Source organism: Ornithorhynchus anatinus, chromosome 4 (assembly GCF_004115215.2).
Source record: "Ornithorhynchus anatinus isolate Pmale09 chromosome 4, mOrnAna1.pri.v4, whole genome shotgun sequence".
In the NCBI taxonomy this organism is placed as follows: Eukaryota; Metazoa; Chordata; class Mammalia; order Monotremata; family Ornithorhynchidae; genus Ornithorhynchus; species Ornithorhynchus anatinus.
This window is the reverse complement of record NC_041731.1, coordinates 21893184-21909556: the sequence shown is the minus strand read 5'-3', so window position 1 is coordinate 21909556 and position 16373 is coordinate 21893184. Positions and strand designations below refer to the sequence as shown.

The 16373-nt window shown below is 66.8% G+C and overlaps 1 protein-coding gene across 1 annotated transcript; it reads left to right on the top strand.

Moving 5' to 3' along the window:
- Window positions 1-4961: 4961 nt before the first annotated feature.
- On the top strand, window positions 4962-12404 carry GFRA4 (GDNF family receptor alpha 4). Its single transcript, XM_029062184.1, has 8 exons — window positions 4962-5070; window positions 8246-8530; window positions 9665-9745; window positions 10333-10732; window positions 10836-10945; window positions 11246-11380; window positions 11479-11603; window positions 11964-12404. Exons 1-8 carry the CDS (start codon window positions 5031-5033, stop codon window positions 12084-12086), a joined length of 1299 nt encoding a protein of 432 aa, XP_028918017.1. The 5' UTR covers window positions 4962-5030; the 3' UTR covers window positions 12087-12404.
- The last annotated feature ends 3969 nt before the right edge of the window (window positions 12405-16373 follow it).

Sequence of the window (16373 nt, the reverse complement as noted above, 5' to 3'; positions counted from 1 at the left end):
AAAGATAATAATAACGTTGGTATTTGTTAAGCGCTTACCGCTTACAGGGTCATCAGGTTGTCCCACGGGAGGCTCGCAGTTAATCCCCATTTTACAGATGGGGTAACTGAGGCACAGAGAAGCGAAGCGACTTGCCCACCGTCGCACAGCTGACGGGCGGCAGAGCCGGCATTCGAACCCATAACCCCTGACTCCCGGGCCCGGGCTCTTTCCACTGAGCCACGCTGCTTCTCGCAGTAAGGAAGGTTCAGAGTCCTCCTTCGGACATGGCGTGAAGGAATCTGACCTGCTGAGCTGCTTCAGCCTTATTGAGCGCTGTACTGTGTGTAGAGCGCTGTACTAAGCGTTTGGGAGAGGACAATACAATAAACTGACATATTCCCTGTCCACGGTGAGCTGACAGTCTAGAATAAATAGGAATAAATACGGTACCCACTCTGATCAGCCGGTCAGTCGTATTTACTGAGCGCTTACTGTTTGCAGAGCACTGTACTAAGCGCTTGGGAGAAGACAATAAAACAATAAGCGCATTCCCTGCCCACAACGAGCTTACAGTTCGGGGCGCGGGGCGGGGTGGGGGGAGACAGAATAAAAATAAATACGGTACCCACTCTAATCAGTCAGTCGTACTTACTGAGCGATTACTGTTTGCAGAGCACTGTGCTAAGCGCTTGGGAGAGGATAACAGAACAATAAGCACACTCCCTGCCCACAACGAGTTCACAGTTTAGGCGAGGCGGGAGACGGACGTCAATATAAATAAATAAATTATAACAAGTGCCCTAAAAATGAATGAAAAGGGGGCGGTCCCCCGGTGAGGCGTCGACCGGGGAGGGGTGAGCGGAGGGGAAGGGTGAGGAGGGAGCCTGTCAGGAGCCAAGCCTCTACCAATCCAACTCTGGGCTCAACTCTTTCCGGATCCAGAGAGGAGGGATGCGGACGAGATCCGGAAACGATACGGCTCGCGGTGGGCAGGGAGTGTGTCTGCTTGTTGTCGTACCGTACTCTCCCTAGCGCTCAGTACGGTAACACAGACGTTAATAGCGGTAAGTGACAGATATGGACACGAGTGCAGTGAGGCTGGGAGGGAGGATGATCGAAGGGAGCAAGTCATCATTCATTCGTTCATTCAACAGCATCTACTGAGCGCTTACTACGTGCAGAGCACCGTACTAAGCGCTTGGAATGTACAAATCGGTAACATCACCAACCAGATACCACCAGGTCCACCTCAGGGGCTGGGGAAGAGATCCGTAAGCCCGTCTCTAGACCGTCAGCTCGTCGTGGGCAGGGAATGTGTGCGGTTATCGTTCCACTGGGCTCTCCGAAACGCTGGGTTCGGTGCTCCGCGCACGGAAAGCGCTCAATACATGCGACTGAATGAAGATCAGGGTCTCAGGCGTCGGGGATCCCCGCGCCAAGAGGACGGGGCCCCTCCCCTCAAGGAACCTCCAGTCTGGAGGGGGAGGCAGGACAGGCACGGACAGGGCCGGTCTGTATGGACGCCCAGAACCAGCCTTGGCCAGAAGGGAGCCGCACGCCGGCTCGTGGTCGCTGCTGGTGAAGGGCTGGGGATGTGCGACTCTGGGAGGACTTCCTGGAGGAGGCGGGCCAGTCTTCTCGTCCTCCGAGGGAAGGTCGGGCCGAAGCAGGTCCTTCTGACCCCGAGGCCCGTGCTCTGCCCACTGTGCCGCGCTGCTTCTTTAAAACAGTAGTAATCTGGGATATTTTTGAAGCACCTACTAGGTGCAAGGCCCTGTACTAAACGCTGAGGTGGGTAAAAGCAAATCAGGTTGGACACGTCCCTGTCCACGTGGGGCTCACAGTCTCCATCTCCATTTCACAGATGAGGGATCTGAGGTCCAGAGGAGGGAAGCGGCCGGCCCAAGGTCACGCAGCAGACGAGGTGGGAGGAAACCGGGATTAGAACTCAGTCACAGGTCACCAGGTTCCCTAGACTGACCCCGGGTGGGTGGGGAGCGATGTTAGAACAGTGCTTGGCACATAGTAAGCACTTAACAAATGCCATCATCATCATCATCGTTATTATTATTATGTGGCCCGACCATTCAGAGGGGATTTATTCCAGAAGATGGCAGCCTGGTCCACTGGAGCAAGGGACTTGGCGGGGGTGGTCACGGAGCCCCGGTCGGGGCGGAGGGGGAAAATGCCGCCTGGATTACTCTATCAGCCTCCTTGCTGACCTCCCTGCCTCCCGTCTCTCCCCGCTCCAGTGCAGACTTGGCTCTGCCGCCCGGATCAGTTGCCTACAAAAACGTTCAGGACATTTCAGGCCCCTCCTCCAAAGTCTCCAGTGGTTGCCCGTCCACCTCCGCATCCAACTGAAATTCCTCACCGTTGGAGTTAAAATAAGTCCACCATCTCGCCCCCTCCTACCTCACCCCCCTTCTCCAACCCAGCCCGCGCGCTCCGCTCCTCCGCCGCCGCTCACCTCCTCGCTGGGCCTCCAGCTCGCCTGTCCCGCCGCCAACCCCTGGCCCACGTCCCGCCTCTGGCCTGGAACGCCCTCCCTCCTCCTATCAGGCAGACAGTGACTCTTCCCTGCCTCGGAGCCTTGCTGAAGGCCCATCTCCTCTAAGAGGCCTTCGCAGATCAAGCCCCCCTCCCTTCCTCATCTCCCACTCCCCTCTGCGTCGGCCTGACTCGCTCCCTTCGTTCACCCCCCACCATCCGGCCCCGCACCGTTTCTATCAATATCCGTCATCTCTTCGTGTGTATTGATGTCTGACTCCCCCTCTAGATGGTAAGTTCGTCGTGGACAGAGACTGCGTCCGTTCATCTGGTCGCGTCGTCCTCTCCCAGGCGTCGAGTCCAGTGCTCCGCACACGGCAGGCCCTCGCTAAAGACGATCGAATGAAGGACCGCGGCAAGGGAGAGCGAGGTCGGCCGGCCGGGATCGGTCGCTGACAGTGAGGGACGCGTCTCTGGGCGTGGAATCTGGTGGGGTTCATTCATTCAGTAGTAGATTGAGCGCTCACTCTGTGCAGGGCACCGTGCTGAGCGCTTGGAATGTACAGATGGGCAACAGATAGAGACAGTCCCTGCCCACTGACGGGCTCCCAGTCTAATCGGGGGAGACGGACGGACAAAAGCAATGGCAATAGATAGAATCCAGAGGATGGACCTCTCTGGGTAGAGGTCGGGTGGTCGCACCCCCCTGGAGGCAGGTTCCGACCCAGTGGCCCCCTGGGCCGGCGGGGCCCCTTCCCCAGTCACCCCCGGGAAGCAGCGTGGCCTAGTGGCTACAGGCCTGGGAGCCAGAAGGTCATGGGTTCTAATCCCACCTCCGCTGCCTGACTGCTGGGCGACTTTAGGGAAGTCGCTTCACTTCTCTGTGCCTCAGTTACCTCGTCTGTAAAATGGCGATGAAGACTGTGAGCCCCACGTGGGCTCGTGTCCACCCCATCCCAGCGTGGCTCGGTGGAGAGAGCCCGGGCTTGGGAGCCAGAGGTCGTGGGTTCTAACCTCGGCCCCGCCACTCGCCTGTTGGGTGACCGGGGGCAAGTCTTTCAACTTCGCAGTGCCTCGGTGACCTCATCGGCGAATTGGGGATTAAGACTGTGAGCCCCAAGGGGGACCACCCGATGAGCTTGGCACATGCTTAACAGAGACCATTATGATTACGGCTCCGCCACCTGTCGGCTGTGTGACTTTGGGCAAGTCGCTCCACTTCTCGGTGCCTCAGTTCCCTCATCTGGAAAATGGGGATGAAGACTGTGAGCCTCACAGGGGACAACCTGAGGATCCTGCATCTACCCCGGCGCTTGGAGTAGTGCTCGGCACACAGTAAGCGCTTAACAGATACCGACGTCGTGATTATCATCGTCACCCCAGCGCTCAGGCCGGTGCCCGGCACGTAGTAAGCACCGAAATGCCGTCATAGTAAGAGTAATAATAATAACCCCGTCCATCCTCCTGCCTCCGGGCACGCTGGTCCTTCCCCCCCCGGTTCTCCGGCCCGGGCGCCGAGGGCTCCGAGTCTAACCTCCCTCCCTCCCGCTGCAGGCTGTCCCCGCTCCCCGCGGGTGTTGGGGGTGGGGGAGCGCGGGGGGAGACGAGGGAAAGGAAAAGCTGCTTGGGCCCTTTAAGATTTAGCCGGGGGCGGGGCGGGCGGGGAACCCCGCAAGCGGGGACGAGGGACCCGCCGGCCGGCAGAGCCGGTCCGGCAGAAGCCCGGGGAGCGGGGAGACCAGGGAGAAAAAGAGGGGAAGCGGGGGGAAGCGGGGACAGCGGAGGAAGAACAGGGAGAAGCAAGGAGAGTAGAAGGAGCCAGGGCAAAGCGGGAGGGCAGGGAGAACGGGAGAAGCAGAAGGAGCCAAGGTGAAGCAGGGGGGAGCAGAAGGAGCAGGGGGAGCGGGGGAAGCAGGGGAACAGGGAGAAGCAGGGGGAGCAGGAAGAACAGGGAGAAGCCGGGAGAGAAGAAGGAGCCAGGGTGGAGCAGGAGAGCAGGGAGAACAGGAGGAGCGGAAGGAGCCAAGGTGAAGCAGGGAGAGCGAGAGCAGCAGGGGGAACGGGGGGAGCAGGGAGAAGCAGGAGCAAGGGGAACAGGGAGGGACGGGGAGCAGGAGGAGCAGCGGGAGAGGAGGGAGCAGGGGGAGCGGAGCGAGCAGGAGAGTGGTGAGAAGCAGGGGGAGCAGGGAGAAGCGGGGAGAGGAGCCGGAGCCGGGGGGGGGGGGGGAGCAGGGAGGACGGGAGGGGCAGGGGGAGCAGAAGGAGCCAAGGTGAAGCAGGAGAGCAGAAGCAGGGAGGAGCGGGGGGAGCGGGAGACGCAGGGAGAGGCAGGGGGAGCAGAAGGAGCGGGGAGAGCGGGCAAAGGAGGGGGAGCAGGGAGAGCAGGAAAAGGAGGGGGACCGGGAGAGCAGGAGCAGGAGAAACGGGGGGAGCAGAGGGGAGCCGGGTGAAGCAGGAGAGGTAGGGGGAAAAGCCAGGGGAGCCGGGGGAGCAGGAGGGTGGCGAGGAGGAGGAGGAGGGGCGAGGGAGGGGAAGCAGCGACCCGAGTCGGTCCCGCTATGGCGGGGCTCCGCGGCCCGCTCGTCGCACTGCTCCTCGGTGAGTCCCCCCCTCCTCCTCCGTCTCTGCCTTCGTCTCTCCGTTCGTTCGTTCAGTCAGTCAGTGCTATTTACCGAGCGCTTACTGTGTGCGGAGCACCGTACTAAGCGCTCGGGAGAGGCCAATTCAGCAACGGAGACGCTCGCCGCCCAACAACGGCTGCCTGCCCCGTCCTGTCTCTGTGCGGGCTTCTCCCCGTCTCTGCCTCGGCTTCTCTGTCTCCGTGTGCCTCTAGATCTCTGCCTCGTTCTCTCTGCCTCCAGGTGCCCGTCCGGGTCTGTCTCGGTCACTGTCTCTCTGTCCGTGCCTTCATCCTCTCTGTCTCTACGTATCTCTCCTCGGTCTCTCTGCCTCGGCCTTCCGACTCTCCCTCGTCCCCTGTCTCTCTGGGCCTCGTCCTCTCCGTGCCCCTCCGTCTCTGACTTGGTGTCTCTGTTTCCGTCCCTGCCTCGTCCCCTCTGTCTCTACTCGGTCTCTCTGTCTTGGCTTCTGCCTCGTCCTCTCTGCTGCCCTGCGCCTCGACCTCGGTCCCTCTGTTTCTGTCTCTGCCTTGCCCTCTCTGTTTGTCTTTCCGCCTCGGCCTTGGTTTCTCTGTCCATCTCGGCTTCGTCCTCTCTCCCCGTCTCTGCCTTCTCGTTCTCTGCCTCCTCTTTGTCCTGTCTGCCTCTGCTTCTCCGTCTCCGCCTCTGTGCGCTTCTAGATCTCTGCCTCCGTTTCCCCTTGGTCCTCCCTGGCTCCCTCCGTCTCTGCCTCGGTCCCTTTGTCTCTCTTTCCCTTGGTCTCTTTCTGCCTAGTCTTCTCTGACTCTACGTGTCTCTCCCTTGGTCTCACTGTCTCTGCCTCATCTTCCCCGTCTCTATCTATCCTTTAGATCTCTGCCCGTCTCTGCTTCCCCTTCGTCCGCCCTATCTCTCTGAGCCGCTCCGTCTCTCTCTTGGCCTCTGCCTCTCTGAGTCTCTCCCCTGGTCTCGCCGTCTCTGCCTCAACTTCTCTGTCTCCATGTTCCTCTAGATCTCCGTGCCCTGCCCGCTCTATCTCTGCCTCGTCCTCTCTGTCTCTGTGTGCCTTTAGGTCTCTGCGCTGCCCGCTCTGTCTCTGCCTCGCCGTCTCTGTGTGTCTCTCGGCCTCTCTGTCTCTTTGGAGTCGTCCATGAGCGTGTCTCTGCGGGTCTCTCCGCTCTCTCCATCTCGCCCCTCCCAGCCCCGAGACCCCCGGACAGAGTGTGTAGGTGTGTGTGTGTGTGTGGTTGGGGGTGGGGGTGGGGTGGGGGGCTCGTCCTTCCGGGGGAAGCAGCACGGCTCAAGGACTTGAACCCGGACCCGGGAGTCAAAGGGTCATGGGTTCTAAAGCCGCCTCCGCCACTTGTCTGTTGGGTGACCTGGGGCGAGTCACTTCACTTCTCTGGGCCCCTGTTCCCTCATCTGTCAAACGGGGAATTGAGACGGTGAGCCCCACGCGGGACAGGGACTGTGTCCAGCCCGACTGGCTCGGCTCCACCCCAGAGCTCAGGACAGTGTCTGGCACAGAGTAAACGCTTAGCAAATATCACAATTCTTCTTCTTACCATCATTACCCTCTCTCCCCCAGCAGCCCGCCCTCCGTCCCCCCATCCACCTCCTCCACCCTCCGGGGAGCGGATTTTGGGGCGGGGGTCTGGGGCAAGCAAGTGACCTCGGAACGGGTACACCTGGGAGAGACTGGGGGGGCCGGGAGGAGGACGAGGGTGGCACGTGTGCGACTGTGTCTGGGCATCTGAGAGACGGTGAGTGCCGCCTCCATGAGAGACTCTGCGGTGCATGAGGCTGAGAAGCTTTGAGTCTGTCTGCCTCCGTGAGAGTTGCTGTGTCTGCGTTTGTGTGTGTGTGTGTCTGAGAGATTGGGCCTGTGAGTCTGAGAGACTTTGAGTGTAGCATTTGGGAGAGACAGCGTCTAAGAGAGACACCGTGTGTCTGTGGAGGACTGTGAGAGAGAGCGGGTTGTGTGCGGCGTCTCGGAGAGATTGTGCCTGAAAGATTGAGAGTGCACCTGTGAGAGGTCTGTAGACGCTTGCTTTCCCTCAGTTGCATTTATTGAGCGCTCACCGTGTGCAGAGCACTGAACTCAGCGCTTGGAGAGTCCGGCATGAGAACCGAGAGACACACTGCCCGCCCACAGCGAGCTCACCTGAGAGGGTGGGTCTGTGCCGCTGAGAGATTGGGAGTGAAGCCTCTGGGAGAGCCGGTCGGTCTGCGAAGGGCCGAGAGAGCGTGTGCGTCTGCATGGGTCTGCGAGGGACGGCGTGCGTGCGCGCCTCAGAGACCGCGTGTGCACCTGAGAGGCTGGGTGAGAGACTGAGGTGTCGTAAGAGACTGTGTCTGGGAAGGGCTGGGAGCTATAAAGTGTGTGCGCGCGTTTGAGAGATTGGGCGAATGTGACTTGGAGAGACTGTGTGTGTGTGACGTGCGTGCTTGCATCCCTTTGCCCAGGCTCGGCACCTGCCGCGTAGGCCGAGAAGCGGCATGGCTTAGCGGGTGGGTGACGGGCCCGGGAACCGGAGGGACCTGGGTTCGTTCATTCATTCAGAGAAGTCAAGTGACTTGCCCAAGGTCACCCAGCAGACGATCGTCAGAGCCGGAATTAGAACCCATGACCTCCTGGCTCCCGGGCCCGGGCTCTCTCCGCCACGCCACGCTACGTGCATGTGTGAGATAGTGTGCGTCTGTTCATTGCAGCATATTTAGCGAGCACTTGCCGTGTACAAAGCACTGTACTAAGCGCGTGGGAGAGTACAACATGACAACAGACGCGCTCCTGCCCACAACGAGCTCGTGAGGGGAGTGAATGTGAGTTGGCGGGTGCCTGCGCGACCGCGAAGCGGCGTGTCGGTGGATTCGTTCATTCCTTCCTTCATTCAGTCGTACCGATTGAGCGCTGACCCTTGCGGAGCGCTCTACTAAACGCTCGGGCGAGTCGCTTCGCCTCTCTGGACCTCAGTTCCCTCATCTGCAGAATGGGGATGAGGGCCGTGAGCCCCACGCGGGACGGGGACTGGCTCCGACCCGATTAGCTCGTATCTCCCCCCGCGCTCAGAACGGTGCTTGGCCCGCAGTAAGGACTGAACGACGAGCCCGATTTACCGTTGCCGTTATTACGGGCGTTCCCTGCGGGCTCCCAGCTCGGTCTCCTTCCCCCGCAGACGCGCTGGTGGCCGCGACCCTGGGGCCCGGGGCCCGGGACTGCCTCCGGGCCGGCGAGGCCTGCACCAGCGACCCCACCTGCAGCGCCCAGTGGCGGACCCTGCGGCAGTGCGCGGCGGGCGGCGGGCCGGCCGAGCCGGACCCCGACGCCCGCGGCCGGTGCAGCGGCGCGGCCGGGGCCCTGCTGTCCACCCATTTCTTCGGCTGCCGCTGCCGGCGGGACACGAAGGAGGAGAAGCAGTGCCTCGGCGTCTACTGGACCCTCCACCAGAGTCTCCTGCCAGGTCAGCAGGACACCCTTCTCCCCCCGACCCAAAACCCGGGGCCCGCTCGCCCGTCCAGGTGGCCGCTGACCCTCTGGGTGCCCCCCGCCCCCCCCCAGTCGGGATCCTGGGTCTGCCCTTCTCTGCCTTTGGTCTCCGCCGGGGAGAAGGCACCCCCCACCTCTCGCCCCGCCGAGGCCATAACAAACCCAGGAGGGCTTCCTGGAGGGGCGGCCCCCCCCCCCAGATCTGGAGCGCTCTGTGGGCGGGGAATACGTCCGTTTACTGTCCCGCTGGGCTCCCCCAAGCGCTTGGTACGGCGCTCCGCAAGCCGTAAGCGCTCAGTAAATGCGATCGAATGAACGAACGAACCCGGCGAGGAAGGAGGCGCTAATGTCAATCAACCACGGCCTCCGGGTGCCACAGCACCCTGAGCCCCGACCCATCAGTCGGTCACATTTAGCGAGCCTCTCTGGTGTCCGGAACACTGTACCGAGCACTCGGGAGGGTACAGCACGACGGAGTCGGGAGACCCGTTGCCCGCCCAACGGTGAGCTCAGGCGGAGATTTACGGACGTCGACAGATCGCGCTCCGAACGCAAATTACGGGGCCGGGGGAAGGGTGAATAAAGGGAGCCAATTCGAGCGCGAGGGCGAGCCAGAGGGGAGCGGGAGATGAGGAGAGGGGAGCTCTTGGAGGAGATGGGCCTTCGGTGAGGCTTCGAAGGAGGGGACACGAGGGGGGAGGGTGTCTCAGGCCAGAAGCAGGAGGTGGGCGAGGGGTCGGCGACGCGACGGAGGCCCGGTGAGAAGGTCGGCACCAGAGGAGCGAGGTGTGCGGGCCGGGCCGGGGTAGGAGAGGTGCGAGGTGAGGTGGGAGGGGGCGAGGGGAATTCCGGAGGCAGAAGGGCGCCCTGCTGGGGCAGTGGAGTCAGGAGGAGGCGAGGTGGGAGGCACGCGCACCGTGGGCAGGGAACGCGTCCGTTCACCGCTCCGCTGGCTTCTCCCGAGAGTTCAGGACAGCGGTCCCCACACAGTGAGCGCTCGAATGAGCGAGCGAAGAAGCGTGCGGCTACAAGACGGCCCCGGAGGCGGGTGGGTTCCGGGGGCCGGCCGGGCACCGGGCCCCATCGTCCCTCACCCCGCTTCCTCCAGACCCGTCGGGGCCGGACGCCTCTCCCTACGAGCCTCCCGTAAGGGGGCCGGATTCCGTCCCCGCGGCCTCCGTCAGCGCAGGTACGACGCCTCACACGACCCCCTGGGCCTTCCGGGGGAGACGGGCCCGTCTCCGCGGCCTCCTGCTCTCCCAGACGTTCAGCGCGGCGTTAGGCCTCGGTCGATACCGCCGATCGATCGGGCAGCCCCCGGGCCCCCGTCCGACGGCGATGACGATACCGAGGACGGTATCCGTCAAGCTCACTCACCACGTGCCACGCGCCGGGGTGGTCGCGGGGCCGTCGGACCCCGTCCCCGTCCCACGAGGGGCTCCCGGCCTTCGTTCCGGTTTTCCGGCGGAGGGAACCGGGGGACGGGGAAGGGAAGGGGCCGGGCCGGGGGGTGGAGGTTGGGGAGGAGGGCCCGTACCCGTCCTTCGGGGGCCTCGGGACCCGCCGGGGGGGGGGACCCGGGCCCCACGCGTGGTCTCTCTGCCTCCGTCCGCCTCTCTCCTTTTCTCGTCTCTGCCCCTCCCTCCGCCTCCCTCCCCGGGGAGCCGGGGCGGCCAAGGATGGGCGGGAGGTGAAGCCGGGTGGCCGTCGAGGGGGTCGGGGGCGAGGGGGCCCTCCGGCCGTCCTTCCTTCGGTCCGTCTGTCCCCCCCCCCGAGGCTGGCAGAGCGAGGCGCCCGGGGCGAACCGGTGCCTGGAGGCGGCCCAGGCGTGCCAGGCGGACGGCGGGTGCCAGCGGCTGCGGGCCCGCTACGTGCGGGCCTGCTTGCGGGGGCCGCCCCGCGCCGGGGCCGGGGCCGGGTCGGGGTCCTGCGCCCGGGCCCGCTGTCGCCGGGCCCTGCGACGCTTCTTCGGCCGCCTGCCGCCCGCCCTCACCCACCGCCTGCTCTTCTGCCCCTGCCGCGGGCACCACTGCGCCGAGCGGCGCCGCCAGACCATCGTGCCCGCCTGCTCCTACTACCCGCCGGCCCCCCGCCGCCCCGTCCCCCACGCCGCCGCCCCCGAGAAGCCCAACTGCCTGCACCCGCGGGACGCCTGCCGACGCACTCACCTCTGCAGGTGCCCACCCGGCGGGAGGGAGGGAGGGAGGGAGGGAGGGAGGGACCCGGGCCGGGGCCCCAAGCCCCGGGCCCGCTCTGCCCCCGTGCCCTCGCCGCCCCAGGTCGCGCCTGGCCGACTTCCAGGCCCTGTGCCAGCCGTCCCCGACGACCCCCACCGCCTGCCTCAACGACGACCAGGCCGCCTGCCGCAGGGCCTACGTCGGCCTCCTGGGTACTCCCTCTCGCCCTCGTGCCCCTCGCCCTCCCCCGTGCCCTCCACGTGCCCCTAGCCCTCCCCGTCCCCCTCGCGCCCTCCACGTGCCCTCCACGTGCCCTCCTCGTGCCCCTCGCCCTCCCCGTGCCTCTCGCCCTCCCCGTCCCCCTCGTGCACTCCACGTGCCCCTCGCCCTCCCCGTGCCCGGCCCTGGCCCGGCGGCGGGGGGTGGGGGTGGGTGTCCCCCCGGGTCCCGGGGGAGCCTCGGTGACGGGGTGCCCGCGGTCGCGTGTCCCCGGCCCCCCCCCCCCCCCCCAGGCACGCCCGTCACCCCCAACTACGTGGACAACGCGAGCTCCAGCGTGGCGCCCTGGTGCGGCTGCGGGGCCAGCGGGAACCGGCACGACGAATGCCAGGCCTTCCTGCACCTCTTCACCCGCAACCCCTGCCTCCGTGAGAGCCGGGCACCGGGAGGGCGGGGGGGGGGGGGGGGGGGACACCCAGCCCCCGCCCATCGTGGGCTCCCGGCCGACTCCCGCCCCGTCCCGCAGAGAACGCCATCGAGGCCTTCGGGGACCACCCCGCCGCCCCCCTCACCTGGCAGCGGGACTGGGGGTCCCGTCCCCCGAAGGGCACCCGGCCCGACGGCCTCCTCCGCCGGGCAAGGCCCACGCAGGTACCGGCGGGGGGACGGGGGCAGGGGGGCCTCGTCCGGGGATGTGGGGCTTTTGTGGGTGCCAGTGGGAGTGAACGGGGACCGCATCCGCGATTCCGTGCACGCCCCTTCGTGCCGACTCATTCCTTCGATAGTATCTATCGAGCGCTCACTAGGTGCGGAGCGCTGTGGGGGGGGGCGGGAGGGGGACGGGGAGGTGCCACTTAGCAGCGGCCCGAGAGTGGCAGGGGCCAGCGGGCCTGGAAGCCGGTCTGAGGAGAGAGGAGAGGGTAGGACGGGGACGGATTTCAGCCCGGTTCCACCCGGAAAGCATTTTGGGGTCCCTCCGTCAGGCCCCCCGCTTGTCTCCCCCCACCGCAGGTGTCCCGGGCGGTCCGGCCCCCCGGAGGGTTCCCTGGCCCGGCGTCGGGCGCTGCCCGCCGGCCCCCGGCCCCCTGGAGATGCCTGCTGTTGCCCACCGTGGCGATCCGGCTCCTCCCGTGACGGGGTCGGCGGGTCCCCGCCGCCCCCCGGATTCCGCTCACGGGCGTCGAGGACTCCCCCGCCCCTTCCCTGCGGCCTCGCCCCTCTTCCCGCCCCGGACCCAGCGCTCGGCACGGGAGAAAGCGCTCGGCAGGTACCGGAGTCGTAATGATAACGACGTTGGTATTTACTGAGCGCTTACTCTGGGCAGGGCACCGTTCGAAGCGCCGGGAGATACAGGGCGACCAGGTTGCCCCGCACGAGGCTCCGTTTTACAGGTGAGGTCACCGAGGCACACACAGGGAAGCCAAGTGACTCGCCCACGGTCACACGGCTAAGTGGCAGAGCCGGGATTCGAACTCACGACCTCCGACTCCCAAGCCCGTGCCCTTTCCACTGAGCCACGCCGCTCTAACGCCGGTATTGGCTAAGCGCTTACTCCGGGCCGAGCGCCGTTCTAAGCGCCCGGATAGATACAGGGTCATCGGGTGGCCCCACGTGAGGCTCACGGTCTTCACCCCCGCCCCCCTTTTGCAGAGGAGGGAACTGAGGCCCAGAGAAGTGAAGTGACCGGCCCGCCGTCACACAGCTGACGAGCGGCGGAGCCGGGATTCGAACCCACGACCTCCGCCCGACCCCCCCCCCCCAAGCCCGGGCCCTTCCCACCGGGCCACGCTGCTTCTCTAACGCTTCTTCATCATTACCGGGGCTCCCCACCCTCCCCGTCCCCCAAACGGACCCACGGCCGGCAGTTGGCCCCTCTGAGCCTCCGCCGTATCGGGCCCAGCCGGTCCTCGTCCACCCGGCGTCGGGCACCGGGGCGGTTGGGAGACGTGGTCCCCGCCCACGAGCTTACGGTCTAGCGGGGTCTACCGTACCCCGGGCCCCTCCAGCCCGGCCCGGAGCGGTGAGGTCGGTGGCCAGAGCAGAAGTGGACGGGGGGGGGGGGGGGGGGCAGGAAGGAGGTACAGAGCTCCGCGCGTAGTAAGCGCTCCGAAGGTACGATCGATCCATCGAGGGAGGGACCGAGGCCTAGACGGTCCGACCCCACCTCCCCATTCCAATCAGCGGCATTTACTGAGTGCTCGCGGGGTGCGGGGCACTGGACCGAACGCCGGGGAGAGCACTCCACCCTCGGGTCGGTAGGGCCCTTGCCCGCCCGCAGCCAGCTTACCCTCCGCCCCCTCCGGGGTTGGAGGATCTGGGGTGGAATCCGTTCGGCCCCCAGTAAAGCACGTTTTCCGGCCCCGTTCTCCCCACGCGTTCCTTTAGCCGCGCAAGGCCCAGGCCCCAGTCGTCGGGGGGGGGTCGGCGCTCCCTGCCCCCGCCGGGCCCCCGGCCTCGCCTGTCCGGGGAAGCCGTGCGGCTACGAGCCTCGCCTCGGGCCCCGGCGTCGGGCAGCGGGAGACCGGGTCGGGCGGTGCGGCGGGCGGGGCCCCGGTTCCAGCCCGGGGAGAGGACGACGAGAGAGAGCTGGGCAGGCCTTCTTCTCGGTCACGCGATGCCCTCGCCCAGGAGATGGGCTGGGCCTGCCTCCCCTCCCCAGGTGGCAGGACCGTGGGGACTCCGGTCAGAAGCCAGGTTCGGGCCGGGGGTCAACTGGAAAAATTGGGGGCAGACACGGTGCCCGCCCCTAGCCCCCGTCCACAGGCCGTATCAGCCCCACATCGTTGGCGCCCTTCGCCGGGGTGCGAGGCTTTGCCCCTAGACCCCCCCCCCCCCCCCGCGGGACTCCGAGGTGAGTCCAGTCGAGGCCCGACACACAGACCAGCTTCGAGTCTGGGTGAGAGGCCCCCCACCCCGGAGACCGCTTTGCGGCACTGGGCTCCGCCCCGCCCCCTCCACGGCCCCGAGCCGATGCCCCTCCCTGCCGGGGGACCATCCCACCGGTCTCTGGGTCCCCCCACCGAACACCACGGGCCAGGGCCGAGGTGAACCGGAGGCCGGGCCGGTCAGAGGGCTGGGGGCTCCGGGGGCCCTCCGCGGCAGACAGGCCCGGTCACGTCCCTCGCCCGGCCGGAAGGGCCGGGAGAGGCCGCCCCACCTCGGCCTCCGATCCGGAAAGAGGCCTCCCCCCCGGCCGGGGGATCCGCGGACCCCGGCCGCGTCCGGCCCCGGCCCCGCCGCGACACCCAGGCAAGCCACCCTTTTCTAAATAACCACCGTGCGATCCGTTACGCGCTTACGACGTGCCGGGCACCGTACTGAGCGCCGGGGTGGATACGGGCGAATCGGGGTGGAGGCGGTCCCCTGGACCGTGTGGGGCCCACGGCCTTCATCCCCGCCTTCCAGGCGAGGGACCCGAGGCCCGGAGAGGCCAAGTGACTCGACCAAGGCCGCGGAGCGGACAGGCGGCGGAGCCGGGATCGGAACCCGTCACTCTCTGACGCCCGGGCCCGTGGGCTTTCCGCTTCGCCACGCTCTCTGCGCCGTGGAGATACGCCCCGGTCCCCGAGGGGCACGGGGGTCGGAGGGAGGGAGGAGATCCTCCCGGGGACCCCCGGGGCCCGCAGAGCCGCCAGCTGGAGGCCCGGCTTACCAGACCGTCTACTTTATTTCCGAGGAAGTCGTCTCTCGTTTACTCGGCGCCTATGTACAGGTATTTCACATTGTGTCCGAAACGCCCGGCCCCTGGGGCGCCTCTCGCTCCTGCTTAAATCAGCGGCTATTTTACAATACAAAATTACCAAAAATCGCAGTCCACCGTGTGTGTTCGTGTGTCGGTGAGAGAGAGAGAGAGAGAGAGGGAGGGAGGGAGGGAAGGAGGGACGGAGGGAGACAGAGAAGCGCCCGACACCTGCAATGCGATAGTTTACAACACTTCCTCAATATTTACACCCGGGGCGCGCGCCGGGTCGAATTATACATATTAACAGACAAGCTCGAGTCGGAAAGTAAACGGAGAACCGGGGACAGAGTGACGGGGCCCCCCCGGAACCAGAGGCCCCGAGCCTCGGGACCTTCCGCCGTGCACCCGTGCGGAGAAATGGGTCCTCCGGTGAATTCTGCGGTCTCTCTCCCCGCCGGGCGGGCGGACCCTCCCCCCCCCCGCCCCCGCCAGGGACTCGCCGGGGCCCAGCCGTCACCCGCTCCTTCCCCGGGCCCGGCGCCCTTCCGTCCGTCTCCCCGGGCCCCGGCCGCGACTCCCGGGTCCCGCCGGCCCCGGGAGCGCGACTGAGGCGGCGGGGGCGAGCAGGAGGGCGGAGCGGGGATGGACAGGTGGCCGCTAAGGGGGGGCCGGCGTCGCGTCACCGAGTCGTCGCCCCCCCCCCCCCCCCCCGCCCCCGGCTCGACGGGCCCGGGCCGGACACCGGCCGGGGCGACGCCTCCGGCTGGGCCCCGCGCACGGGCAGCCGGCCGGGCCGCTCCGGCGGGCGACTCTGCCGGGACCCCGGCTCGGCCCCGGAAGCGTCCCCCGCCCCACGGCCAGCCGGGGAGCCGGGCGACAGAGCGAGGGCCTCGGGGGGAGCGGACGGGGAGGATCCTCCTCCCCGCGTCTCCCCGCCCCGGGAAGGTCGTCCGGAGAGGGCGGATCCTCGGCGGAGGGAGGAGGAGGAAGAAGGTTCTCGCGGACGGCTGGGACGCGGAGGGAGACCCCCGCGATCCCCTCTTCCGGCCGCTGACGGGCCCCCCCCCCGGGGACGGGGCTCTCCGTGGCGGTGGCGGCTCCTCCTTCCTCTATCCGGACTGAGTCGACGGTCCGTGGCCGCGCCCGGCCCGGTCACCCCGGCGAGTCACCGGGCGGACGTCTGTCCCCGTCCAACGCACCGCGACAATAAAGCGGGGGCCGGGCGTGTCGGGTCCGGCCGGGGGGAGGCCCCCCCCGACCTTTCGAACCCCTCCGTCGCCGACCGCCCCGTCGTCACCGGGCCTCTGTGCGACGCCGCCCGGCCGGGGGGGGGGGGGGGGACGGGGGACGGGGGACGGGGGGGGGACTTTTCCCGGGAAGGCCCCCGGGCCGCCCCGGGGGGCGGAGACCCCGCGCCACTCCAGTTTCCGGACCCTCGGTCCTCGGAGGTCACGGGCCTCCCCGGTCCCTCGGCCACCGGAAGCCCCGCGAGCCTGGGCGGCTCCCCTGGCCCAGATGGAGAAGGGGGCTCCGTCCGGGTAGAGGAGAAGACGGGCGACGTGCTCTGGGAGGGAAGGGAGGAGGGAGAGGAGGAAGGGAAGGAGGGAGGGTTGCTGCAGCGGCCCCAGCCACAGGGCAGGAGGGAAAGAGATAGAAGGCGGACACCCCCGGGGACACCGTCCGGCTCCCCCCGGGCCCCCGGGTCGACGGGGCGGACGGGTCACGCCGCCTGGACACGG